The sequence below is a fragment of the Rhea pennata genome, chromosome 4 (assembly GCF_028389875.1).
Source record: "Rhea pennata isolate bPtePen1 chromosome 4, bPtePen1.pri, whole genome shotgun sequence".
Lineage (NCBI taxonomy): Eukaryota > Metazoa > Chordata > Aves > Rheiformes > Rheidae > Rhea > Rhea pennata.
The window spans coordinates 82,126,678-82,153,973 of NC_084666.1; the positions used below are offsets into that span (position 1 = coordinate 82,126,678).

The window sequence follows — 27,296 nt, forward strand, 5'->3', positions numbered from 1 at the left end:
AATAAGCAAGATTCCAGCTTAAATGCAACACTAGTCTGCAAGGCCACCTAACCAAATAGAAGTCTTGACACCTGCATTGCTTCAGGTTGTCACAATCTCCCTCAAGAAAAGCCAGATAGGACCTCAGTGGAATTTTTGCCATGAGATTGAAGGAGATTAACTCAGATGTACTGAGACCAGCATGATTCACTGTGAACAAGGTATGCTCTTTAAAGTACTGCTCCTGCCAGTCCCCCTTTGCCCTGTGCTTGACATCACCAAGCGGCCTCTGAGCATATAAACTAGATTCCTTCCACAAGGAGCTGAACCAGACTTTTCCAGCTGCTACCAGCCAAACTCAAAGCCCACAGGGCCAAACTATAGACAGTCAAAAATACAGACCCATAAAACACAGACAGTCGAGATACCAGGTCCTCTACAGCCCCACAGCTCATGGCTGCACCACACTGGCACTCAGCAGGAAGGCAAATTAGGTTCTCAGTCTCCCTGGGACTCGGAGATGGTCACTCCTTAAGCAAATGGCAGGGTTCGCCTTTTCAGCCTTACGTCTGCTACTCTGGGGACACAGTCCTTTACACAAGGCAAACACTTAAGACTTCCTGGTTTTGTACCCAAGATAAGCACAACTGGAAAGTTCACAAATGCAAAAGAAATTCTTGAGACATCTACTTACCTGTTTCTGGGAACTGATGATATAGCTAGGATTTACAAGTCTTTTGGGTTCCAAAATTACAACCAAATTCAGCAGGAACCATTATGCCCTTTGAAAAATCAAGCTTGAAGTACTTTGGGAACTGAAAATTCATGATCTCTTGCAAGGAGGCTTTTTGTCATGAAGACCCATGACTCCACTTTCTGTCCCACTAGGACAATTGCTTCTGGCAAAAACCTCAAATGTGCCTGTCATGCATCATTTCTAAACATCCCCTACAGACAATGTTTCAGAGACAAAAGTGAGATTTGTTGGGCTGAACAGACCTACAGAACCAGTGTACTTTATGCCCTACATAAAAATCAAGTCCCCAAGGCTTTGTTACTGGGGCTCACCATTGCACAATAGAACCTGCCTGACAGAAAATTTTAAGTGCTAGGTCTTCCTGATACACACAAATGTAGAACACACAATGGCTTCAGATCCTTATCCTTCATGCTAGAACTGACCCTGCAATATTAGTTGACTCTTACTCAATTTAATCTGCTTTCATCATGACTGATCACTGAAGGGTTGTTGCCTCCAGATTTTCTGACAAGGATGCCGAGAACCTGCTCTTGGCCTCATTTAGCCCAACATAAGTTACCTGCCTGCTTACCACACTGGACCAGCTGCAGGCCTTGGCAGTGTGGCTGGCATCTCCTTTGCTGTTTTCTTTCTCTTCTGACCACAAAGGGAAGAAAGCATGTGCTTTAGTAGGTAGTGATTCAAAGACCACAATCCTTGCTGTTGTTAAGATCAGCATCCATATGAAGCATTGGAAAGGATCCGCGTACACACCAAGGAAAGCATCCTCACCATGCATGAGTGCATTCTGTTGTTGGGGTGTAGGCAGGGGTAAAGATATGCTGGTAGTTCCACCATGGCTGGTGGAAACACAGGCTCCTGAAAACACTGAGTTAGAAAGAGGAGAATGTTTGTGTGGTTGTGATCAGACCAACTAGCTATGCTCTGGCGATGGGACAAAGGCAGTTACTTCCTGCAAGAAGAGTTGTTTACACCGATTCCTGGGTCAGACTGAAGTTTTGCCCTGTCTCAAGGGAGAAGGTTCCCTCATTACTGAATTTACACCACAGCACAAAGGCCAGCTTTTTAAGATGCAGTTGAAGATACACATTAATTTATAAAAACCTGGGAACACCATTCAAAAGGCCAAGCAGGTTGGGTTGTTTGTTTTGCAACAGCTGAGATTGTTACAATCCTCCACACTGCACAAAAAGCCAACAGGACTTTTATTCAGAACCATACAACACAAAGTTTTAAAATGGAAATTCAAATATTATCACATGACAATAGACTGGTGTGAAAGGAAAGTACATTTTTTTCTCAAGTCCAGTAGTTGAGTCTGAGGCTTGATTCTAGCTCACCCATAGCTAGATGGAGCCTTGAGAGCACACAGCAAACAGATGCCCCATGTTTCAGTTATGATTTCACTAGGACGTTGGTGAGCGACCATTGCACTGAAGGGTGTTGTCTAGGTACAAAGGCAGTTGTCACAGTGAAAGGGGGAAGCACAGGGCAGAGAGGCCAAGGTTGCTGCCTCTTCAGCAGAGTACTTCCTGAATAAGTAGCTCCTAATAATATAGATGAAGTCCACTCCTCTCTGGCTGTAGGCCAAAGCAATTTCAAATCCTAGACCACCCTGAGCTTGCTGGCACTTGATACATCACCACAAACCAAGTCAGCAGCCAAGTAGAGGGTAACCACAGAGCAGAATGTGTCAGAGGAATAACCTTACACATGGGCCACAGAGCTTAGCCCACTGCAGGTTTCAGATGTTCGTTTTGGAGGCGATCCAGTCTCGATAGTAAGTCACTCGTGTGTATACTCCTGGTTTATTCACCTTGCCACATTCATCTCCCCAGCTCACTATTCCCACAAGATACCAAATTCCTCTGGAGTTTGCGTTCACCAGTGGTCCACCAGAGTCACCCTAAGGAGAGAAATATCAGCAGGCAAACAGAGCAAACAGTGCAGCAAGCATCAAACCATTATGCTCTGTTACAAGGGATAGATATTTCTGGTTCTAGACTATAGCTATAATGCAACCTCCACATTGTTTATGGAGAAGGCAGGGTGACAGCTTGTGCCTAATTCAGTCTCTCCCATTCCACATCCTCACATCTGCATTCTCTCACATGTATTATATGCAAAAATCATGCACAGAAGCACATACCTCAGCCCAAAAGCAATTAAGTCATTAATTTACATCTGTCAAGATCTTGAACCCCATAACTTAATCAAGGTTTTCCAAACATGTTTGTGTCTGGAGAGGAGCCTGGGCAACCTACTCTATGTGGCCCTGCTGGAGCAGGGGATCAGACTAAATGATCTCCAGAGGTGCCTTCCAACCTCAGCCATTCTGTGATTCTGTGATTTCTTTATTAGGAAACATCACCTCTCACCCAGTCTACCATTTTATTTCTACTATTTGGCAAAGTGAGACTTACCTGGCAGGCATCCACCTGCCCCTCTAAGTATCCTGCACACAGCATTCCAGGTGTTATCATTCCGTGGTACACTTGTCTCAAATTACAAATTCTGGTGCTTATAATTTTCACTTCTGCTTGTCGAAGTTGATTAACACTATAGCCTACAAGGAAAAGCAGCTTTAGGACTTGCACACAGGATTTACCACCTAAAGTGCATGGGAATGACAAGTAACAAGATTTTCCTAACAGCTTTTCTGCCATGCAGGCAATAAAGGGAGATACACAATGTCTCAGAAGAAATTTATTTTCTCCTGAAGTTCTTCACTTGTCCCAAACACAGCTCTTCCTCCATCTTCCATCCTCTCCAAATGCATAATTGGCATATCTGTGAAGGGATTTTCTGTACATGTTTCAGTGCTCAATTGTCAACTGTATGCCTCAAGATACACCCTTGATGCCAGTGAAAAAAGCCACTGAGTTAACTGGAATGTGGCTTTAGACAATTACTAGGCACAGCAAGAGCCTAAAACAAAACACAGGTTATTGTAAAGCTGCTCTCATAAGCATGCTTTTAGCTCTGAGCTTGGTCTCAAATCTTTAATATCAACTAATTTGAAATGAAGATCATTCTCAAGTCATTTGATGAATGTCTGAATGAGCACTGAAGACAGAATAACTGACCAAAAGAAGTTATGATATATCTATGACCAAAGCTGGAGGGCAAAGAACTTATATGAGAGTCAAAGCTAGAGGAAGAGGCCAGGAAGAATGAATGAATGAATGCAGTCTGGCACTATGATATAAACAGCAACAAAAAAGGTGCTTATTCCTGCAGAGCCAGCCTGTAGTTTTTTCCAGCTGCCAGCAAAAAGTCCCCAAAAGAGCAGTGAACTAAGTCAATTAATTATTATCAAATTATCAAATACGCCTATCAAAAAAGAAGGTGTAATCAACTCAAAATAAACAAATAAGAAAAAAAACTAACAGGAGGCTTCTCCAGTACATGTGTGGAAGGCACAGGAAGAGGAGAGACACTCACCATCATTCCTCAGAGCTCCCCAACCTGTGACAAAACAGGTGGTGTTGTCTGGGAAGACATGAGATGCTTCTGGAAGACAGACGCTGTGAACATCACTCGTGAACCTGATAGGGGTGGCAAGCTCCACAACAGCCACATCATATTCATGGTTATGGAGACGGTCATTGTATTCTTCATGAATGATAATGTTTCGGACAAATTTCTTTTGTTTTGGAGGTCTCAGCAGAGTCCCAAAGCTGGCAGTCCACCTCCGAGGGTCTTTTCCTCTGAAAGAGATTGGAGGTTAAGACACAGGCATACAAAACAAGATTCCCAAAAGAGCTCAGCTTTCCTATCAGGCATCAAAGTGCTACATGTTGTCTAAGGAAAACAGCAGAGTCAAGCTGCCTTACACTTCAGCAGTCCCAAAGTCTGCAGGGCCAGAAAGGTGCCAGTGACTTACCCTCTGAAGCAGTGGGCTGCAGTCAGAAGCCATGTATTACTGATCACCGACGCACCACAGCGATGAATCCCGTCAAGCTGAATACTGGCCTGCCAGGGCCATTCCCCATCCCGTGCAAGCTGCCCACCAGCTATTCGCTCCACTCCCGAAAAGGAGGTCATCTGCCTCCTTATCCCACAGCCTGTCAAAGAGAGGGTAGCTTTGCTTTAACTATCATTCAGGTTCAAGGAGATCAGGGTCTTGCTTTGGACTGGGTCACATGGCTGCTGGTGGGGTCGTAACAGGGCAGGGTTATCAAGTGATAATCTTCAGCTACAGCAGTAACTCTGATAGCAGGGAAATAAGATGCCATGGTCACAAGGGTCTCAGGATGGACGTGGGGCAAACAGCTCAGTAGAATAGTTAATACCTTTTCACTAAGTCAGTTGTTGGGCACAAAAACTCTTTCCCATGCGAGTTTTATATCCAGTAGACTGTTTTGCAATTGTTTACTTAATAATAAAAAAAAAAAAAAATAAGTCAGTTGTTGGGCACAAAAACTCTTTCCCATGCAAGTTTTATATCCAGTAGACTGTTTTGCAATTGTTTACTTAATAATAAAAAAAAAATACTATCTCTCTGCAAACTTCACCTTGCTTGATATGTGACCAGAGTTGTAGAAAGGGAAACATAAAACACAAGCACCCTTTAGTGGGTCTGTGCATACATGCTCATTCACACAAATTAGGCACAGCCAAGACATGTGCATGTACTGATAATTAACATAAGCATTTACACTCAATGCAGCCTTCACATGAATAGCATGTGAGTCTCATCTAAAGCAGTTAAATACTAAGAGTTTGGGGATTTTTTCCCATACAGTAACATGAGAGGTTTAATAATAAAAAGACTTCAAAAAAAAAAGGACTTTTAAGCAAGTCTGGAGTACCAAAATGTGGAGCAATTTCCATATAAACAGCCATCCAGCTGAGACAGTTCTACACTTCAACAAACATAACCCAACATCAAAATGTGCAGCAGACACTGTGCACAACCCTGTGAACTCAATAGTGCAGGCATTATTCCCATCATTTGTAACATCCCAACTGTATAGGTAAGGCAAAATGAACATGGTCAGTATATCTGAAGCCACCAAATTGCTGAAGAGTAGTTTGAGGGGAAAAAGGGATACAGATTTTGTCAGGTCACCTCTTTTATCCATTGTCAAGTCAGCCTTGACAATGGATAAAAGACTTTTTTTGGAAGGAAGGAAGAGGACAGAAAGAAAGAAAATGAAGGAAGAAAAAAAACGGCTGCTGCTAGAGCCATTTACAGCTCCCAAATAGCTCATGTCTAGCCTCGTGTCCTGTATCGCTGCGCAACACCTCTGATCTGCAACATCTGGTTGCACGTGACCAGAAAGGGTCATAGCTTCCATGCAGGGCATGAGTAGGGCAACAGCTCTTCTCTTCCAGGCAGCTATCATTAGACACACAAGCAAAGCAGTATGGCAAGAGAGGAATGACAATTTGCAAGCAGTGTAAGAGCTCCTCTGCTTTGCCAGCAAGAAGCAGAGTGCCATAAGCAGAGTCATGAGTGCCATGAGCAGCCATAAGCTGCTGCTCTGCTCACAACAGCTGTGGTCCTCATGCAAAGCTCACCAAGAGCAGCCCACTTACATGCCTAAGGAACCTACTTTCCATAGCTAACCTCAAAGCAAGAGCTGCCCACTGCCTACAAGTCTGCAAGTCTAATATTCCAAATACTAGAGTCAATACGACTGCAAGAAAACAAGACAAGTCTTCCTTGGCTCGTACATTATCCATTTCTCTAGCAATTTTGAAAAGTTATTTTTCAACTTGGAAATCAAATATAAAAATCTGGTAACCACTTATAGCACCATGTCCCTGGACTAGTTTTTAAAAAGTTTAAGTACTTACAGTTGTTTAAAAGGTTTTCTCCCTTTTCCTTGTTCAGCTCTGAAATGAAAAGGAAAGAAAACACAGTAGGTATATCTATGCTCCTACCTGAACCAGCACAGATGCCCCCTTCCTGTACCCAGAAAACATAAATGAAATGGCTTGGATTGTTGTGTGGAGTGACAATAGCGTAACAGGAGAAGTGTGCTCTGTTGGAGAAGTTCAGTTAAGCTTCTATCTATCACTGAAAACATAAGGCTAAAGGAAGTACTTTTATTGCCTTAGTTCAGAGATGAACAAGAACAGATGCCTGCAAATAGGTCCAAATAGCATTTGTATGTGCTGGGCACTGAGCATGATGTAAAAGCCTACATGCATTTGATCAGATTAAGCACAGCAAGGTGCTCAAGACGGTCTTTGCAAGTCTTCAGTACTGTCATTGACTGGAGCTAAATTGTAATGGTACTAATCTTTTCCCAACAAAAACTCTCCCTGCCACATTCTCATGGGATGCAATGACAGATTCACCGAAAAGGACTCCTGCCCTGGGAAGCTCAAGATTAAGTTACAAGCACACTTCATACAGTAATCTGGAAAAGGAAAACAGCAGATGACAGGGAAGAGAATGGTCTCAGTTCTGCATTTTTTGTTTTTTAATGACTTGAAGACTCTACATCTGGGTACAGGCTCCTCTCGAGCCCCCTGCATGCCTTAGTAAGCTCAACAGGGAGCAATACAAGTCACCAGTCATCATTTCATTTCTCTTGAATGTTGAAAACAGAAGGCAAAGTCATCAGTGAACCCACAGTTACAGAGCCAGGCCTTTTTCTGGTGAATTAGATGGGATGTAACTTGGCTCAATGGAACTAGGTTCTTTTACAAAGGCAGAAGCTCCAGTGCACAAAGCAGAGTTTGAGCTAATGTGGGTGAGTGCCAACCTGCCTTAGCTTTGTTCATACTACTTCTTGTGCCGAAGCTCTAGGGCTGTCAGGCAATAAGGCAACCTGACCAGTTCAAAATACCATTTTGAGACAGGAGAAGAAAACAGTAGTGACACATGTTTGCATAATAAAGTGAAACCCATTACACTGAGGACAACAAAGCATGAGGAACAAATTCCAGGCTAAAAACACAAACCTAAGGCACTTGCCTGTGAGTCTAAGGGTAGACAGGTCAACTTCCAAGAATGTGACGCTTGCTTTCAGCCCTTTGCGTAACACTCTGTTGATGTGACCCCAGGTTGCTGCTTCATTATCAGCTGAGGCAAATTTAAATACCAGAACGACATATGCAAGCACTCCACCAGGATCTGGGCTACAAACCAACATCAACAAAGTCAGTGGTGTCATCCTCTCTTTGCCCACTCATTCTATTTATTTTATTTTGCATTGTCTGCCTTCCTTGTACAAGAACAGGTCTGGTCTGCACAGATGCATAGAATGAATAGCGTAGCTGCGCACAGAAAAGAGGATGACTACACACATCGGTAGGTAGCAAAAGGCTCAGTTCATGCTATAACAGTGATCCAAGGGATCTTCCGGGAGCAGCTAAGTAGTGCAGCTAAGGAGGAAATGTTCCACTTGTCCCCAATGCAGCTCTCAAAGAGCAGTAGGAACAATGCAAAAAGGGTCAAACTCTTCAAAGAATGCAGGTGTCCAACAAGCCATTCCCAAAAGCCATTCAAAAGATCCAGTCCAGATGCACAGAAATTAAAGAGTCTTTTGGCATTTCTTCCCATCCAAGTCATCTGTCCATTTATTAGCTGGTTCTACTTAAGTGTTTTTTGCTCCACAGTAACTGGAGACAAAACCCTTGCTAGCTTTTCAAGTTACCAGAGCCAGACATGATCATTTATTGCTGGTGTAAAACATTAAGCCCTATACTTCAGATTAACAGTCTACAGGAAGACCAATCCAGGCCTGCAGGCAAGGACAGCAGAGGTACACCTAAACTGGCCCAATATCCAGTTGTATAAGAAGATATCTGTAGCAAAACAGTTTGTAGAATACACTATCTGGTCAACCTAAAAGGTGTAAATAGATTGGTTGAAGCCTAGCCCCCAAATTCTGTAATTTCAGTTAATATAAGGTACACGAGGCTTGCAGAAGACAAAAATAACACTGGAAAACAATGCTAGACAGTTTAAGGAAATGTCTCACTTCCATCTAGAGACAGGTACAGTAAGAGACCCCAGAAGCAGTTCTGTGGAGAAGGACATTTGCAGAAGACAAATGTTTTTTGCTGCAGAGGGAAAAATATTCAACAGCAGAATCGGGCTTGACAGATTAACAACTCCAAAGCAAAACTACATGAAGGAGATGTATCGGCTGGCTTTTACCACTGCATAACTGCTGCACAGAGGAGAAACGCTTAGATATAAAGGTCCTGTGCGAGCACTTTCTATGTGCCCCACTGCCCCCCCCCCCTTCCCTAGTGTGTATCCAGGTTTATCACAGTAGAATCATTTATCCCTTCAGACCCCTTCCTTCAGGGGAGAAGAGGAAGCCACCTCTTGCTGTACCTCATGCAGAGGGGTAAACACCAGGCCCTTCATCTACAGGAAGTCTGGCGTGGAGCAAGGAACCAACTCTGGATCTCTCATGCCCATGCATGCCCAGAGCAGTGAAGGCTGGAATCAACTAGTGATTCAGTCACTGAAACAGACCACAGAGAATTGGAGTTTGGAAGAATCAGTTTCCAGAAGTACAAGGTAACATTTCTCCTCCATGTTGACCTCTGAAGATGACAAAGTCCTCTGTAATGTGAACACCGAGGAAGAAGGACAAACAGCCAAGACTTAGCTGTCTCGCTCATAAAATCAAGACAACCAAGCACCCTGTGTGGTTGAGGAGTAGGGAAAAGAAAAAATTTCTCATCTCTGCTTTTTCCTCATTTTCGTATTACTTACCTTAGACTGACAACATGGGACGTGATATATCTTCTGCTCAAAAAGGACTCCTTAAATATTCTGGACATCTGTCAAAGTAAAAGAGTGTGTTAAAAATGCATATGTAATACATGCATGCTCTCTATATAAAACAGAGTCTTGTGAGCCTCTAAAACATGAGCAGCTGTCTTCAGATCTCTAACTGTACCCAAGCTACAGCTAAATCTCCACTGAAGACTACAGAACTGGTGTTAACCAAAAGCAGCAGCTAAGTGGGAAGCTTTTGCTGTCCCTTTGTTCTCTCAGTGCCTGATACACTGAAGGGCTGCTGGGACAGGTAATGCATGTGCTTTCCCACAGTTTGCAAGGCATTGTTAACCCACTATGGCAAAGCTTTAAGCTTAAGGTTGCAGAGTTTCCAGTGTGGAGAAGGAATAGATGTATGATCCCTCCACTTTTTGCTGCTGAACCAAAAAATAAATAAATAAATAAATAAATAAAAAGCTAATAGCACCCAGAAAGACACGCAGCCTTGATTTTCTAAATGAAAAATAAGTTGCCAGGACTTTTCCCTCAATATTTTCTCCATGTGAGGCCTTCTTACCACACTGTTTTGTCTAGTTCTAAAACAATTTTGAAGGCTCTGTCCTGCACCACCCCCAATTCCCCCTATCTGTTTTTAAAGGCAAAGAAAGCCACACAGTATCCACCCTGCCAGCTGCATACATCAGCCACTTCACCCATCTCAGGTTTATACACAGCATGGGCCCCCCATAATGTCAGATCAAGAACATGGTCTGCCAGGCATCACCCCTGCGCTGAACATGTCCATGGCTCTGCATTTACAAGTCCTACCTCGCATAGCAGGGAGGCACAGGGTTATTTGCTGCCCTCTACAGAGATCTCCTGCAACTGTGGGCAAGCCACAAAGGCCTCAAGTTCACAATGGCAGTGAAGTATCTAACTCTCGACAATTTCAAGGAAGACGGACACTTAAATACTGTTGCGATCTCAGCCCTGATCACACTGTGCCGTTTCTCTCGCCAAGCACCCAACATCCACAACAACCTACTTTTAAGGAGTTTGGGAAGATAAATATCATATAAAAACTGCAAGATATGCAGATGATATGGCACCGAGAGACATATGCATGAACACTGCTGATCTTCCAATTGACCCCAATGGAGACTTTCCACCAAGGAATTCCACTAACTTTCCAAAAGTTTAGGGCTAAACTTTGCCATTCCCAGTTTCTCTGTTGGTAGTTACAGGCACAGTGGACTCAACCACATGCAGCTAAATGCAGGTGAATGGCACTGCTGGGGAACAGAGTCAGCTTCTCCACTGTTTAATTTTCATCTTTTCCTCATGCTCCCAGTCCTTTGACCCAGAAATAGGTCACTATAATCAGTCATAAGACTCTTCCCCATGGGTTAGGCAGAAACAGAGAAAGATCTTAGTTTACCATTGTTTCAATCTCTTCACTCAGGTGCCTGAACTGTTCAGTGGTTTGCCTCCGGTAGTAAGGGTCATAGTCGACATTGGAGATTTTGAAAGTTGTGTTGTAATATCGGTCCTCATCTACAGCAGAAGAAAAAGAAAGATCCCTGATTGTCCTCATTACAGTTGGACATGCACAGCACCTCAGAGAACATGCCCAAATCAGGCTGCCAGGCTCTAGCTCTGACCCTATCAGGTGGGGAATCATAAATTCAGCCAAGCTCTGAGCAGCGCCACACGAAAGGATGGCTCTGGGTCATCCTGTTGCTCCCCGAATGTATCCATTCAGCCATCAGGTTAAGTTTAAGATCTGGCCTTGAAGTGAATGGCAGACAGGAGCCTTGTAATGCAGAATTAGCAAAAGGCAGAGCTAGAGCAATAGGACAGCTACCTCATATCCTGGCCAGGTTTATCTGCTGCCCAGAGGTAAGCTATCGCCTCCTCAAGTCTCAACAAGTTGAGACAGCAGAGCAGCTAGTGCCATTCTAGCAGGAACACATTTCAAATTCCCTCATTCACGTATCTCAGAGCCTGGGAATGGGATGGCTTCATTCAAGAGCTACTACAGCTTGTTTGTTGCCAACCAGGGCGCTTGAGCTCCAGGAAGCCCACACCTCTCCTGTCTTGCTCATTCAGAAATCTCCTAGAGGTGTCAGGTTCAGCTCTGCAAAAAGCCTATCCAAGATCACAGGCTAGACACAGCCCTGACTTACAAAGAAGGCTGTTGGCTATTGACTAACCACTAGTACAGGCAGCAGGGAGCCAGAAGAAACAGACAAAATCGAATTCCTCACTTCAGGTAAATGATATTTCAAGTATTCTTTCAAGTTAAGACAGGACTTTAATAGAATCTACATAAGTTTTCTCATGTGGATTCTATGCACAGGGGGTAAATTTCATCCCTTCATAACCAGGCAGGAGCACTTAGCAAGTGCAACAGATATATAATGCCTTGTGATAGGGGGGAGGGGGAGGAAGTACACTTACCACTGCACAAATAATATGTGATCAAGCCAATGACAAGGGCCAAACCCAACACCACTGACAAAGTGATGACTGCTATCTTCCACGGCTCCATGGGCTTCATTGCTGTGTTCAGCTGGATCAATACCTGCATTGCAAAAAAAAAAAAAAAAAAAAAAAAAAAAAATGGAGAAATTCAACTTTGTCACAAACAGTCCCAAGTCTTGAACCAAACCATACCTGATGCACTTCCCTTAGCCCTTCTGACACAGACTCACAGGGTGGAAGGACCCTCTGGAGCTCAGGAACTGACCTCCTGCTCAAAGAAGGATCTCCTAGAACAAGTTGCTCCAGGCTTTATTGATCAAGTTTTGAATATCTCCAAGAATGAAAAACCTGCAGCCTCTCTAGGGCCCTGGTCCAGCATCTGACCACCATCTGTGGCAAAAATTTTTTTCCCCTATGTTTAGTCTGAATTTCCCTTGTTCCTACTTCCCCTCATCACATCTCACGTACCTCTGAGAAAAGCCTAGAGGAAGACAGACCAACAGTGCTAAGTAGAGGCAATTTCTCATCAAGAAATATTACACAGATTTCTAGTGCAGCTGACTGCCCAAGCAGATATTTAAATTGAAACTTAAGTCTAATGTTTCATGACTGATTAAACAACTTCTGCACCAAAGATATTCTACACTACCAGACATGCTGTGCAGAACAGTTTTGAGTTATTTTTGGTTAGCCCAAGTAGCAACATTTAGCAGTCTCCAATAATATCTGGGCTTCATCATACCAACATGATATATATATCGCTAGACATTACCCTGTCTCCTGCCAGACAATTAAAAAAAAAAAAAAAAAAGGAGAGAAACAACTATATGCACATAACATGATATGGCAACAAAAGCCAGACTCATTGACTTGCTAAAAGCCAGTAAGAGGCCTGTGAAAGGGCCAGGAACTTGGCTCAAGCATGGACTTGAAGCTCAAAAGATGGGGGCTGGAAGAGGCAGAACATGAGCAGGCAGAGTAGGCTGACACCAGAAGGCTGGCAGCCCAAGGCGAGCCAAGGGGGTAGATGGGCAGCGAAGATGGTATGACACGTGAACCCAAAACAGCAGAAGAAAATGAAGCAGTGGGAGAGTGAGTGGCGTTGTACATTCTGTCCAGAGAACAACAGTGCCAAGTAAAGCTTATTTTAGCCTAATAGGAGGACTATCAGGCATCCTAGTCCTCTCCTTAAGAAGAGAAACAGGAAAGTTTTAATGTTCTCAAGCTGGTGGTGTACTGGAAGGGAAAAGTTGAACAAGGTAGCTTTGGCAAGTACTGCAACCATAGGTCACTGCTGGGTACAGGAATATACAGTACAGGTGGTCAGGATCAAGCTTTCTGCTTCAGCAGTCTAGGGACAAGATTGGTTCCTTTCCTTTTGCTGTGCTTGCTTCGTTTGGAAAAGGTCTGTTCTGACAATGCATAGTCCAAGTTTTCCCCAAAGGTAATCCTCTCCCCGCTAGATTGGCTCTGTTCTCTGATAGCAAGGAGGTTCTGCAAAGCAGACTCTGAAGAGCAGTTTCAAATCCAGACTGCCTGAGACTTCTTTGGAGACTGTAGGTTGCAGTGAGCATATGACATGCAGATGCCAGAGCTGAACTGGTTCCATGGAGACCTTGACATCTGCCCATCCAGACCTTTACGATGTACATTATTGATGACCTCAGAGGCTCCAAAAGATGCAGACAAAAATCAAAGACTTCTAGGACTGCCCTGCCTCTGTTTCTTCACTACTCTGTAGTCTCCCCTTGGACATCCCCATCCTCATCTCATGATTCACTTTTTCCTCTTCCAAATTGCAGTACATCTCATGCCTGAATAGCATCAGAGCAACATCCCTCCTTTGCTCTCACCACCGGTAGCATGCAGCGCAGCCCTGATGGCATACAGCCAACTCTGCAGATACCTATGCAAGTGTACTCTCATTTCATAACCACCAGCTTTTCTGAACTGGAGATACAGCCTTATGCCCAAGCTACAAAACTTTAAAACAAGCTCTTGAATAAACACATCTGGTTGCCTGCAGGACTTGTGCTCTGCCAGGGGCTGTCCTGCACCGCAGCCTGTCTCTATTTCCTTTCATGGACCAAATGGACAGCACAAATCCTTTCCCCCCCCCCCAAGCATTGCACAACTGCCTGCTCTCCACAGGCGTCATGGGGCAGAACCAGGGGTAATGAATATGTTAGAAACCACTGAAGCACTGGGAGAAATGGAAACATGGGAGACAAGGAATCAAATACTTTTTCCAATTCTGATGCTGATTTTGCTTTAAAAGAATTTAGAAAAACAGCTTAAAGGAGGTCTTTCCAAATAGTTGCATAGAATTTATTTGTACATCCCACATACATCTTCAAACCCCATACTTCCCTATCCACCTTTCCTTCCTTTATCAAGAAGTTCTGAGAAACTCCAGTCTTGCAAAGATCATTACCAGAAGAGAACTCCCTCGTGCAGGGCAAGTGCCAGGTCTCCAATAGCATATAACTGCCCATATAAATCCTTCAGTTGTGCTGCATGAGCACAGAATCCAGCTCAGCAGTCCCCAATTTTCTGTTCCCTTCTTTATCAAACATGCTAGTCACCAGCCATGCAGAGGGCTTAGGAAAACTCTCATGTTTTTAAGCTGTACAGAAAAACCTCAGTATTCTGCTACCGTTCCAGTGATTGGCTTGAGAGCAGGGAAGAGATGGCCGTGTTTGACCACACAACAACTATCCTTTGCTCTCTGAAAGGATAGTTTGAGGGCAGGCAATGCCAAGCATGTACTGTTGGTGTTAGAGTAGCAAACATTTCCAATAGCAGACAGCCAGCTCCTTCACTCCCATAGCCTTTTTGTTAGTAAGTCACAGACAGCAGGATTATCGTGTTTTACTGGAATAATCAACACAGACAGGGATTCTTGTGTCTTGGACATCCAGCTCCCTCATTAAACATTTCAGTGGCAGAGGGATACCCCGTTTAGGTATGGGACTTGTGCATGGCCTTCTCTGCACTTCTGCCTGGATGTCAGCTCCGGGCAATGCCGCCTGTTGCTCCAGCTCACTCACCAAAAACATTGCTCCCCCCAGGAGCAGTCCCTGGCCATGGAAGCATTTGTCCTATATGCTGCTGATGAAGGCAGAGAGCATCAGATCCCCTTTGCCTGCAGGGATGCATCTCTTCTTTATACCACTCTGACTTTTAAACAGAGTATGAGAGCTGACTCCAGTAACCTGCCAATTTGCTTTCAGCGGAGCATACAGAGGAATTCAGGTAACACCAACACATTCATCCTCCAGTATGACACTCCTGTAAGGTGGAGGAAGAAGAGGAGGAGGAGGAAGAGAATAGCCTTCATTCCTCAAGAACAAATGTTAACAAGACACCAGAAGCCACTTTCCATTAGGAGACCTTGAAGGCTGAGTCTGCTCCACTTAGAAAACTACCTCTCCCAGTTGGTGCCTGGCAGCTGTCAGTCTGCAGCGAGCAGAATGCTTCAAGTCCAAAATATTTTAGTTTGATGCAAAACTACTTGTCTTGGTGAGTCTATGAATGAACCACAGACCTCCTCCAGCAATCACTGTTCTCATTTAAACAAGCTTCATTCTCAAGGAGCCGAGGACAACCCACAGGGACAGGAGCATCTAAGAAATTTCTTATCACTGTTCAGGTGGGTCTGGAAAGGCAAACTATCAGTCTCCTATTTTATAATCCCTTGGCTGAGCTAAAGAATGCATTTTGATCACTAAAAGGTTATTTCACATTGAAAAAAAATATATTATTGCTAAGCTTCATTTTGACCTTTCAGAATGAACTATTTTGGAAATAGCTATGTTTACGTAGAACATAATTATGTTAAACATAATACAAGTTTTCTTTAAAAGAAAAAAAGCCTTGACAAAGAAAATAAGCAGGAAATCTCAAAAATAAGTGAAATACAGCAATAAAATAAATCCAGGTTAATACTTACTGGTGCATTAGGAATAAAATTCATATTGAAATTTGAATGCAGCTAGAATTTTCTGGGTTTCCTTGTGAAATGAATATGGAGTGAACCGATAGCATCTCAAGTTGGATTTCTGATGAATCCAGAACAAACTCTTTAGCTTCCAGTTGGAAGGTCTACGCAAAATCAAAAAGATGAGCAGAATACACAGAAGCAGAATACTCCTCTCTCACCCTGTACCAAAATCCCTAAAGGTCACCATCCTCATTCACAATGTGAATGCTTCAAGGTCAGCTCCCACCTCTGCCAGACTGGATTTGATTCACTATACTAAACTTCTCTCCATCGCTTTATGTCAAAAGCCTCAATGATCTTCGTGAAATGGTTGTTCAGACAGGGGAAGAAAAACTATGTCACCTGTGCCCTGGAAAAGGGCCCTAGCCACTGTGTACACCACAAATAACCACCCTGTTCTATTTTGGAAATCTGCCCTTACCAGCTTTTGGCTTTTCAAGTGAAGCTCTTATAGTAGCTCTGACCTAAATTTGCCAGCAATTTTAGACTGATCCAAACTACATTTTTTGGCACCAACAAAGTATTTGCTGGAAGCATTTTGCCAAGCTCTGCACAGAAGGAAACGTGCAACCTCTTTTCTTATGCTGCCTTATCCGCTGTTGTCTTTCTGTGATTAATTTAGCCCGACCCCTAATCACAGATATCATGCTGATCTCCAGAGACGCACAGAGGCAGGCCATGGGCTGCACAGGCATTCAGCAGAGCAAGGGGGCTGTGTGCCCGTGGGGAGCTCTACTGAGCAGGGTCTCTCCAGGCTTCAAGTCATGCTTCACTTCCCGTTCTAACATCAATTCAGACGCATCTTTACAACCACTCTTCCTAGGAATGGGACCTACTTGTGAGACAACTGAATAATCTGCTGAATTGGTGGATGCAATTTGAAAATCCAGACTCCATCCCTGAAGCTACCAAAGTTGGCAGGGTGGCTGGGAATGGCAGCAGTCTAAGCACATCTAGCTAACCCTGGAGTCCTATAGCAAAAACACAGGGCCATGCAAGCAAGACAGATTCCACTCTCATCTTGCATCTCACAAGCATTGCAAGTGATCCCACTGCCCTAACGCTTCTTCTCCACTCTTCCAGCACATCCACCACACACCATTCTGCAACCATCTTACTCTAAGAATCTGTTCTGTAAAGCCAACGATAAAAATTTTGCTTAAAAAACAGTCTTTCTACAGTCTATTGCCCCAATCAACATCTCAGAGTCTCCTGTTCTGCAACAATCTTTAGAGGAATTAGCAGGGCTGCTCACTACATAAGGACACTATAACCTGCTTGAGCGTGGGAGAAGCCACCCCAGTTTAAGGGAAATATTAAGTATTTGGCCACTAATTGCTACCAGTTTAGGATAGGGTTTTGCAACTTCTACATCCTCTTCTACTCCTTAGACTTTCACTTCCAGATGGCTTGGTCATAGATTAATGCCTTATTCTGTTAGTACATCAGTCCTAGAATATAGCAATAGGCCTCTGCTTTTCAGCCTCTGAAAAATGCTATGCCTCCCTCCTCTGACAGGTTGAAATCTGGAGTGAGATTCTAGACAACCAGCTAAAATCTGCCTGGTTTCTTCAGTCTAACTTTCATTCCAAGGTTGGGTGGGTGAAATGGTCTGGTGCCAGATTTGGTATGACTCCAAGCAGATCCTGCACAGATTAACACTTTGCTGGCTGCATAAAAAGTCCCACTGAAAATTAACATGAGCAGAAGCAGCTACTTTTACTGCTTTACCCCACTCACCTAATGCACCATGCTGTGAGCCTCAGTTGTCTTCCCTGCAGCACACCCTAAATGGGGCAGCACAAGCAGCACATCAGTAAGGAGGCAGTAAGAGGACCCTCACCTGCCCTCCCTTTCAACCTTGGGGTTCAGAAACCACCTTGATTTGTCACTGTATCTTGCTGTGGAAGAGTCCAGGGAATTCTTGAATGACAAATGTGTTTTGGGTGAAAAAGCAGTCAGAAGGATTAGCAACATTCAGAAAGCAGCCCAGATCATACGCATAGTCTGAGTTAGTGCTGTTCTCCTCGCTCCCCACTCAAAGCCTAGAAACTGCCCTACAAATCCACATTATACCATCCAAGCTGCCAAGCAACAAGTCAGATGACTCCATTGCACTCACCCCTGGGTACCAGCAAGAGGTCAGTGAGGAGCTCTTCTACCTGGAAGATGTGCTGTCCCGAGCGCCGAACACAATGTAGAGCATCTCAGCAGACTTGAGACTTTATCGCCCAAATTAGGAAAGCAAGGAGTCATAGGCAAGTCAGAACAAACGAGTCCAGCAAGTCTCAGTGACAAAGGCTTATCCAGTAGCATGATTCCTCCCCTAAAACAATAACAACAGTACACTTCTTTCATCTTACCTTTCATCCAGGAATCCCAAAGCCTTTTCAGAGTATTAACTACACCCTGCAACACCCCAAATCAGAAGAGCTATGACAATTTTGCAAGGACAAGTTTATTTCCTTCTTTAGTACAATTAAAATCAAATCAGAAGTTATGGGCAGGACCAATGCAGAAAATTTGCATACACTGAAGAGACCACGTTCAGTCCCAGGTCAGATGTGGAGCTGATACACGTCAACACAGCTTCAGTGGTGTATGCCTCTAAACCACGTTGAACTTCACTAACTGCGCAGTTTGGCCAGACAAAAGCCTCTCCCTAACAGCACATTCAAGTTTATGATTCTGATTTAACTCTCTGAGAGACAGTTTTGATTGTGCCCACACAGATGCAGCTATTTCTGCCCAGGAAAAATTCTTCTAGGTCAAAAATTTGTGACACAAATAATATTTATAGGTTGTCTAGATGAACATAACTATCTGTGCTAGTTAGAGCAAATTAACTGCTAAGTCAATTAACCCAAGCACAAACTTGAGCCTAAGGCAGCATTTCTCAGTCTTTTCTAGTTGGCAACTCTTTTTTCAAATTTAAGTTTCACAGTTCCCCTAAATTTACTCTAAGGTAGAGATACATACAAGGAGCTTTGTTGTGGAAGGCATGTAAGGAGTACAGAACATCAGAAATGTTTTAGTGCACTGAAGTTTCTAATACCTAGGAGAGTCTTCCCCTCCATCTTGAATTGTCCTCACTTGAGGCCTCTCCAGTCCAGGGCTTGCCAGTTGAGAAATACATTGCTCCAAGCACATATTACATGGCTGGATCTCTTCCTCTCAGGCCATGTTCAGTCCATACCCACCTAATAGGAACACCGTCTTTCAGAGAAGGTCTGCTTCTTTTGAATGGAACACATGCCAAAGACGAGCCTCAACTTCTCATTATTTGGGTTCAGTCAAGGTTTCAGGATAATATTTTCTGAAACACTACAAATACAGTTGCTACTAACACATATTATGTAACTGCATCTCAATACTTTAACTGAAAGCTACATTGCTCTCCCATAAAGGCACACTTCTATTGAGTCAGGCCAGCTACTTAAGAGAAATGCAGGCAGAAGCCTTGCTAGAGGGTGAGAATTTTGGAGAGTAATGCATCAAGCATCATACAATTACCTGGCCAGCATGTAGGTGGTGTGGATACTCATTCATTCCAGGCAGCTCACAATCCTCTGAGAGGGAACCCATCCTTTCGACTTTATCACAGCACAGATGGAAAATGCACCATAACATAGAGGCTTCATGGGAATCCCTGAACAGTCTCACCTGCAGATAAAACAATCCAGTGCTGCTGAAATAGAGAGGGGAACTGAGGAGGCTTTCAGGGGCACAGAAAAGCTGTTCTAGACCTAGTTTTATGAAAGAAAGGCATCAAACTGGTGAAGGATGTAATAATCCAGGTTACAGGTACTTCTTTGTAGAAAGTTACTATAAATCTTCTTTTGCTGCCAATACTTCCCTGGGGCAGAAATCCCAGCAGGAAGGAAGAACAGGCAATAGCCATTGGTGATTCAGTTACCAGGTACCTAACTGGTTTGGCTCGTGTATTATGTGCATTCTAGTCTAAAACTAATGAACCTCACAAGGAAGCTGGGCAAGTTGTGAAACATTGCTGAGCAGCCAGCAGTTGTAGTCCACGTGAGTACACAGACAATAGTAATGGAAATAGAGAGATTCTGGAGGCAGAACATAGCATATCAGGTAGCAAGACCAGGACCCCTATCGTAACACAGGTTGCAGCTGGTAGAGAGGCAAAATCTCAATGTGCAACTAAAGCAACAGTGTCAGGGAGATAATCTGAATTTCTGGAGATACTCAAAGCCCGCCTGGACGCAACCTTAACATCCTCTAGGTGACCCTGCTTGAGCAGGGGGGTTGGACTAGATGATCTCCAGAGGTCCCTTCCAATCTTACGGATTCTATGATTCTAGGGAAAGAGGTTCAGATTCAGCAGGGACTGGGGAATTTTCTGGTGTAGCACGACCCTAACGAAGGACAGAGATTTCACCTGAACTGAGAGGGGAAACAACATCTGCACCTCACATCAGAGAGACCACACAGAGCTTTAGATTAAAAAGTTGGAGAGTCGACCAGCACAGATGATGCACTATTCTGAGTCTTAAGGTAGATGCCACATCCTCGAGTACAGAATAGGACAGAAGTCAACAAAAATCAAGTAGGAAACTGAAGTCAAAAAAGAGCCCCAAGCAGGACAGAGAAACAAAGCCAAAGCAGCAGTTTTCATGTTTTACAAAGTTGGCTAAGAAATATGGTGGTGCACACCCAGAAAGCTTAACTTAAACAACGACGTGGACACAACAGGCATAAAGGAAACTCAGTGGCAGGAAGACACTGGAATGGTGAAATATCAGGGAACAATTATTGCCAATTATTTCAATTACTCTCAGGTAACATGTGAAAACTTGACATTGAGTACTGAGATAATACTAGATTTCTACATACTGATAGTGACTGATTCAGGAACTGGTAGTCAGGGAACCCAAAAGATAAGAAGCAACTCTTGTTTCAGTCCTGACAAGCATGCAGGATAAGTTTATGGTATTATTACCAAATATCTGAACTAGAACCATATTTTTACAGGGAGACCCAACGTCACAGCAACCACTACTACCATGCTCAATCTTAAGAAGAACCACCACATAAAAGTGGAAAAGTAAATCAATAAGAACATAAAAGAGGCACCTTGAAGAACTGGTGTTCAGGAAACACAGAGAGACTATTTAAAGATATTGTGTTAGTCTCAGATCAAACATCCTATCTATCAAAGAAAAAAGCCTTGAGGAAGCCCGGGGGAAAAAAAAAAAAAAAACACACACACACACACACACATAGAGGAAAAAGAAAGCATACTTCAGAAAAGCTGAAAAATGGAAAGGATTATAAATTCATGCAGAGGAACTGCAAAAACCCAGCTAGGCAAGCTCAAAGTAGAACCATCAACCTGATCTGAAGTATTAGATGAGACAACGAGGGGAAAGCCAAGAACAAAATGAACAGTAACAATTGACCGAGCCCAGGCAGTACTCACCTAGGGTGAAAGATGGAAAAACAGGATGACTGACAATGGCATTCAACCTCTCACCTAACACTACTTTATCTCCCAGAGGACTGAGCAAAGTCTTTCAAAAAATGTTCTAGACCAAATGTGGAGAACCTCTGACAATGAAGTATGCTCTCTTTGCCAACGAAATTAGTACAAGTGATTCTTAATAACAGAAATAGCAGGTATTTCCATAAATATGCTACATGGGATAGAATCATCACAGCCTTTGTCCTGCCTCACAAACCTACCTAAATTCCTGAGTGAGTCAACCAGCCAAAGCACAAGGGAGGTCTGACTGATATTGCCTACTCAGATTTTCAAAAGATATTAAACAAGGTCTCTCACAAAAGCCTCTTAAAGGAACTGAGCTGCCATGGGATAAGAAGGCTTAAGATGGAAAACTGGTTAAAAAGAGAGCAATTGGAGAAAAGAAATAAATGATTACATTTTTGGTGAAGCCAGATCATGATCTCACAGGAATCTCTGCTATTCTGTAGACTCATAAACGGTCTAGAAAAGAGAAGTAATCAGTGAGATGATTATTTTCCCCATAACAACTATCAACTCATAGCAGTGAAAAGGAAAATTAAACACAACAAGCTGCAGAAACATAATATTGAGGGACTGTATGATGAAACAGATGAACATGGGAATAGGTAGGTGTGAAGTGCCACACATACAGAAGAGAGTCCTAACCTTACAAAGCAATAGGTGTTGAGTTGGTTAATCTTTTCAGAAGTAAGACTGAGGCAGAGTCCTATGCAAATATCAATTCAGTAGCAGTAAAAAAAAAACCCAAAAGATAGCCTAGGAATTACTTAGAAATGGAATAAACAAGTGGAAAAAAAAATCTTATGTCACAAAATTAATCCACAGCACACTTATATCTTAAATACTGCAGGAAGTTCTGGTCCCCTATTTCTCCAACTCAGAACAAATACAGAGGAGTTGAATTGTAAAAGGTCTCGAAAAAGACAACACAGCTGACTGAAGGAACAGAATAGCTTCTGCATACGGGCTGACTGAAGGGACTAGGATTCTGCGACTTGAAAAAGGTACAGAGGGAGAGGAATGAGGTCTAAGTAACATGTGGAAACTGAGGAGGTGAACAGAGAATGTCTATTCATTGTTTCTTCTAACAACAAGAACTTGGGAGCTTCAAACATGACTAGTAGGTTTAAAACATAACCAGGAAGATTCTGCCATATAGTGAACAGGCAAGGTATGGGACCGCTTCCTGCAAGGTATGCAAAATGTCACGTTTTGTAGTTTAAAAATGGGATGAGTGAATATAACGGAAGAAAAGTCCTTATACAGTTTTCCCTAGGTGCCCTCCATTGGCTGCCCCATGATGCTCTGTTCATTTTGCTGCCAGGAATTCTTTCTTAATAATGAAGTACTGTTAATTCTGTGAGGTAATAAATTTCAGTTTAGAATTAATGTTTCTCCCCCTCTCCTGAACAAAACATGGTCTGCCCTGCCTAGCTAACTGACTAGCCACAGGAAGGATGTATTGGTCTTTTTGCTCTTCAGGCAGGTAAGGATGTTAAGACAGTCATCACGTCAGAAGAGCCAAGCTACTAAGTTTCTCAGCAATCCATAGTTCATTCAGCTTGGGTTGCAGGGGAAACTTGCATTTTACAGCAGATAGCCATTCCTGGCTAGAGAAATCCTTTAAGCTGATGGCAGAAGAGAGCACACAAGGCCTCAAGAACCAAGCTTTTAGGCTGCAAAAAGGGGTTGTGGCCCCTTTTCTTACTATCTAAAAGAAGCTAAGTGGTGTCACAAAAGCCACAACTTTTCAGGTGCCTCCCAGAAGTCAAATTTGCCACCTTCTGCAAAGGAGGAAAAAAGCGAGTTCAGACATGCACCTTGCTTTCCCTAAATGCCCCCAAACTTGTCAAGTGAGGCACAGGATACAGCAGGCACTTACCTGAAGTCAAAGCAGGAAATGGTATTTACTTTCACATTTGGACAGCAGGATGATGTCAGTTCTTCAGTCATCAACGAGCTAAGCATGGTCTTCATCTCTTTTTCTACAAGAGCATCCAGGTACCAAGTTACCTGCCAAGAAACCACAAAAGCCACTTAATCCACATCATTCCTAATTTCATATTGGGATAAAAAGCTCCTGAGAGGACATCACTGCTTTATTAATGTGGCTAGGGTCTGCTCATACATACTGGTCTCTGGATCCTGGCTCAGGCCAGCTCCCTTCCAACAGTCTCAGGACATAATCAGAAAATCTTGAGCAAGCTCCATAGCCCAGATACCTTCTCTAACCTGGGAGAAAACACATATAGGCCACTACTCTTAGTGTCTAACCGGCTGTACTACCTTCTGGTGCAGCATCTCACACACATCCCCTTCCTTCCTCCTATCTTCGGGGCCACAAGTTTGAGATTCCAGTCTCCAAGACAGTGTTTTGTGACTCTTTCACAGTCGCTCTCTGCAGACACCTCTGGGAAACAAAAAAAGGTTGTCTATGGGCTGTGAAAATTGGATGGTGAAAGCCCAAGTCTATTTACCAAAGTCACAAAAGGTTGTGACTTCGGTATAAAGCTCTATTATTACTCTTTACAAGCACAGCTCCAAAGATGACAGCTTTTGCTTTTACTTATAGTCACATACAGGTTTCTTTCTACATATCAGCAATATATAAAATATTTCACTCAAAAATTCTTAACTCTAAATCAGGCTTCTAAGTCACAATTCTTAAAAACTAAACATCTAAAAGCAGGCCATTTTTAAAGATGTGGAATGTCCAGGGATAGACTTCAGTTAGACAAACCTCACTAAACATAAAATGGCAGCCAGGAACGTAGCGTACCTAAGGAGCCATGCACTGAACAGCACTCCTGTCCCTCGGCCCAACTCCTAGCCTGGGCTATGAGGGCACAATACCTTTTTGCACGGTAGGTGCTGAACACTCACAGCACCTGTCGTCAGCTCCAAATCCTTATCCAGCAGTCAAAACCCAGCTCCTGAAAAACAGAATCACCAAGTCAGTTTTCTAGAAGATATTAATATCCTGTATTATGCCTGTAAAATCACTGGCAGACATTGTTACTATATCCTCCCTTTTCCTTCTGATTTTCTTGAGCAAGTATCTTTTATTAGGTTAACTGCTAAACTTCAGAAAACAAGAGCTTTCAATGTACAAGAATCTGCATTTGCTTTTTGTTTCTTTCTTAGTAGTGCTGTTGCAACTGAGACTTTCTGATTTTCTTGAGCAAGTATCTTTTATTAGGTTAACTGCTAAACTTCAGAAAACAAGAGCTTTCAATGTACAAGAATCTGCATTTGCTTTTTGTTTCTTTCTTAGTAGTGCTGTTGCAACTGAGACCATTGCAGGGCTGTGTTTGATAAAGGCTGCCAGGGGATTTGCTGTTGGTTTTTAATTAATAGTTTGCTTAATTCAAGCCAAAACTTGCTTGAAACTTGGTGTATCCATTCCAGCTTTGGAGTCTGCTCTAGCCTCACACTTTGTTTACCTAGTAAGTAGAAAATGGATCATCTTGCCTGTACCAGGCCCACAAAACAAAAGGCAAATCCTGCGCAAGAGAATCAAACTAATGTTTCAGCACAGTAACTTGAGAAACTGAAGCTGGAAGAAATGAGACATACAACACCTTGACACAAGGCTTGATTTTTTGAAGGTGCCTAAGCAGAGAGACACCCTATGGCAACAATGCGCATATACTATATAAAGTTAACACAACTAGCCTCTGACTATGCCAGTGGTGCCTCATCAAGAAGAAAATTCACAAGGGAGCAGCCATGCAGTTGACTCCTGGAGCAGGTTCACAGTTTCAGCTCTAAAGTGGACACATCCTCCTTCTTCAGTCACCCAAGTTTCCCAGACAGCACACACAGACAGCTGAGAACCCAAGACAGAGCTCAGCATCTTCCCTGGTCCACAAGTGCTCTGCAGCCTTTAATGCCATCCTAGTAACTCCAGTATCATTCCTTGCATAAAGGAGTCAGTAAGAAAGCCGTAAGAGAACAAAGGTAACCACGTTTTCAGCCTTTGAAAAGACATTTGCTGTTCACTACTTCCTTTTAGCATAGCGCTTTGATTTGCTAGCAACATCACAGTAACAGGATTAGGCTGCACTGCTATAACCATATCAGCATAAACTGCAGGATATGCAAGACTGTTCAGCAGAAACCAGTCTGAACAATGCAAGCTGGAAATTGCACAGAGTAGAGCCACTGCTTAGCAAAACTCATGCATATTGCAAGTGGAAAGAAGGGGAGTTCAAAACCAGGCCAGTGGCTGCTTGGAGTACTGGGAAACGTAATATTTCACTGTGTAACATACGGTGCAAATAGGCACGCAGGCCATTCCATCAGAATTAACAGAGCCCTGGTTCACCTCCCCTCTCCTCAGTCACCTGAGGATCCATCTCAGAATGAAATGACTCTGAATACAGGTCTTAGAGGGTTACTTTAAAGTTTATCCAGAGTACCACCTGGCAGTGAATCAGTATTAGCTATCCAAGATAGAACAATAAAACTACATTCTTTTTTTCCGTTACATTAATGATTATAAGACCATTCTTGTGGGTAAGCTAGGCCTTAGGAAGGCCGGCTCACAGCTAAAAGTCATTTTCATGCCTGATGCCCCCCACTATTTTTTTTAACTCATTTTGCTGCCTACTCCCAAAAAGAGCAGATTGTACAGTTTCAACTGGAACTCTGAGTCAAGCAGTGTTTACTCAGCCTCTCATTTCAGGCAATCCTAACAAAACTCCTCCTCGTGGAACTACTGTGAAGTAATCTTCCAGTTGGAGTCTCCTACTGCCTTGTCAATCTCTTCTATAATTGAGAAATGCATGTTATCCAGAACTGCCCTGACTTGCAAGATGCTAAAGAATTGTCCTGAACACTAAGCCATTAGCAAGACCTTGCTGCACCAATGTGTCATCGCAATTACTTCAATGACCTTGTGACTCCTTCCCACCAGGTTTGCCATGACTGCTCTCATTTTCTTTAAATGAGACAAATGGCTAAAGAAAGTGATCTTGCCACAGTATTTAACCTCTCCTGGAGCAGCTTTTTCTCTAACTGCAGAGAAGCAAGAACAATCAAGTGTAATAAAATGAGTTGTTCACGTAGAAATTAGGGCAAAACTAGAAACTGATAAGCAAGAACAGAACTACAGCTAATGCAAACTGGCTTCATTCAGCTACCTGGAATTGAGCTGTACTGACACCCACTAACTGAAGATTTCTTCCTGACTTCAGCAGGGCTATTCAGATACGTGAGGTGAAGCATGTGCCTGGAAGACTAAGGTACAAGTCTTGCTAAAGGCGAAGTAATCAAATGAAAACTGGAAAAGAAGAACAGGGATTGTAAGGAATAAAATAATAAAATTTATCTCCATTTACAATTTTTTTTTTTGGATTAATCCTTATCTCTAGTGGATGAAAAAGACTCCAAAGAGAAAAGTAATTTTATATTGATGCCTTCTGTTTAACCCAAATGCACTACAAAGCTAATATTAAAATTAAGAGAAATTCAACTTGTTTCTAAGGTGAAGCATGAAAGAGGAAAAAATAATTCTTGTCAGGACAAAGTATTTCCAGGTTGTCTAAACTCAGAAAAGGAAGAAAAGCTGAGAAGAAATAGGTTTCAATCTCATTCCTAGTTTTAGCTTCAAGAAAGGAGTCAGGTAAATTTGAGGCTATAGCAATAAAGGGATATCAATAGCTGAACAGCTGGACATCAAGAAGGAACAGCTCCCTAATACTAGTCCAGTGGGCCTTGTGGCCTCACACATCTACACAGCCTCCTGCCATACTGAGGCACATGTCACAGTCATACTACAGAGATACTAATCTTGGACAATACAGAGCAAAAAGACCATGCAAGTAGCTACCAATACATCAGGGATGCCACCAGAGTG

General features: G+C 43.0%; 1 protein-coding gene across 4 annotated transcripts; it reads right to left on the minus strand.

The window, feature by feature from the left end:
• Positions 1-1,916: 1,916 nt before the first annotated feature.
• Positions 1,917-26,622, minus strand: LOC134140276 (transmembrane protease serine 11E-like). Of its 4 annotated transcripts, none has more exons than XM_062575207.1 (15): positions 26,581-26,622; positions 24,290-24,369; positions 23,569-23,844; positions 23,319-23,449; positions 19,438-19,587; positions 18,087-18,250; positions 11,898-12,021; positions 10,876-10,991; positions 9,432-9,499; positions 7,674-7,837; positions 6,545-6,583; positions 4,626-4,806; positions 4,184-4,449; positions 3,163-3,305; positions 1,917-2,645 (listed from the first exon to the last, which is right to left on the minus strand). In XM_062575207.1, exons 7-15 carry the CDS (start codon positions 11,995-11,997, stop codon positions 2,484-2,486), a joined length of 1,239 nt encoding a protein of 412 aa, XP_062431191.1. In that variant the 5' UTR covers positions 11,998-12,021; positions 18,087-18,250; positions 19,438-19,587; positions 23,319-23,449; positions 23,569-23,844; positions 24,290-24,369; positions 26,581-26,622; the 3' UTR covers positions 1,917-2,483. The 4 variants fall into 4 exon arrangements, with proteins under 4 accessions (XP_062431191.1, XP_062431190.1, XP_062431192.1 ...); XM_062575206.1 differs by having other exon boundaries at positions 23,723-23,846; XM_062575208.1 differs by lacking the exons at positions 23,319-23,449; positions 23,569-23,844; positions 24,290-24,369; positions 26,581-26,622 and adding an exon at positions 23,145-23,200.
• Positions 26,623-27,296: the final 674 nt, after the last annotated feature.

What these genes read in the sequence shown, in the direction of transcription:
- LOC134140276 (XM_062575207.1), bottom strand. Translation starts at nt 11,997, where the DNA reads ATGAAGCCCATGGAGCCGTGGAAGATAGCAGTCATCACTTTGTCAGTG. An exon ending in CACATATTATTTGTGCAGTG is followed by an intron (nt 10,992 to 11,897) that starts GTAAGTGTACTT and finishes CTTCTGCTGTAG; the next exon opens with ATGAGGACCGATATTACAAC. An exon ending in GTCTACCCTTAGACTCACAG is followed by an intron (nt 6,584 to 7,673) that starts GCAAGTGCCTTA and finishes TTTTCATTTCAG; the next exon opens with AGCTGAACAAGGAAAAGGGA.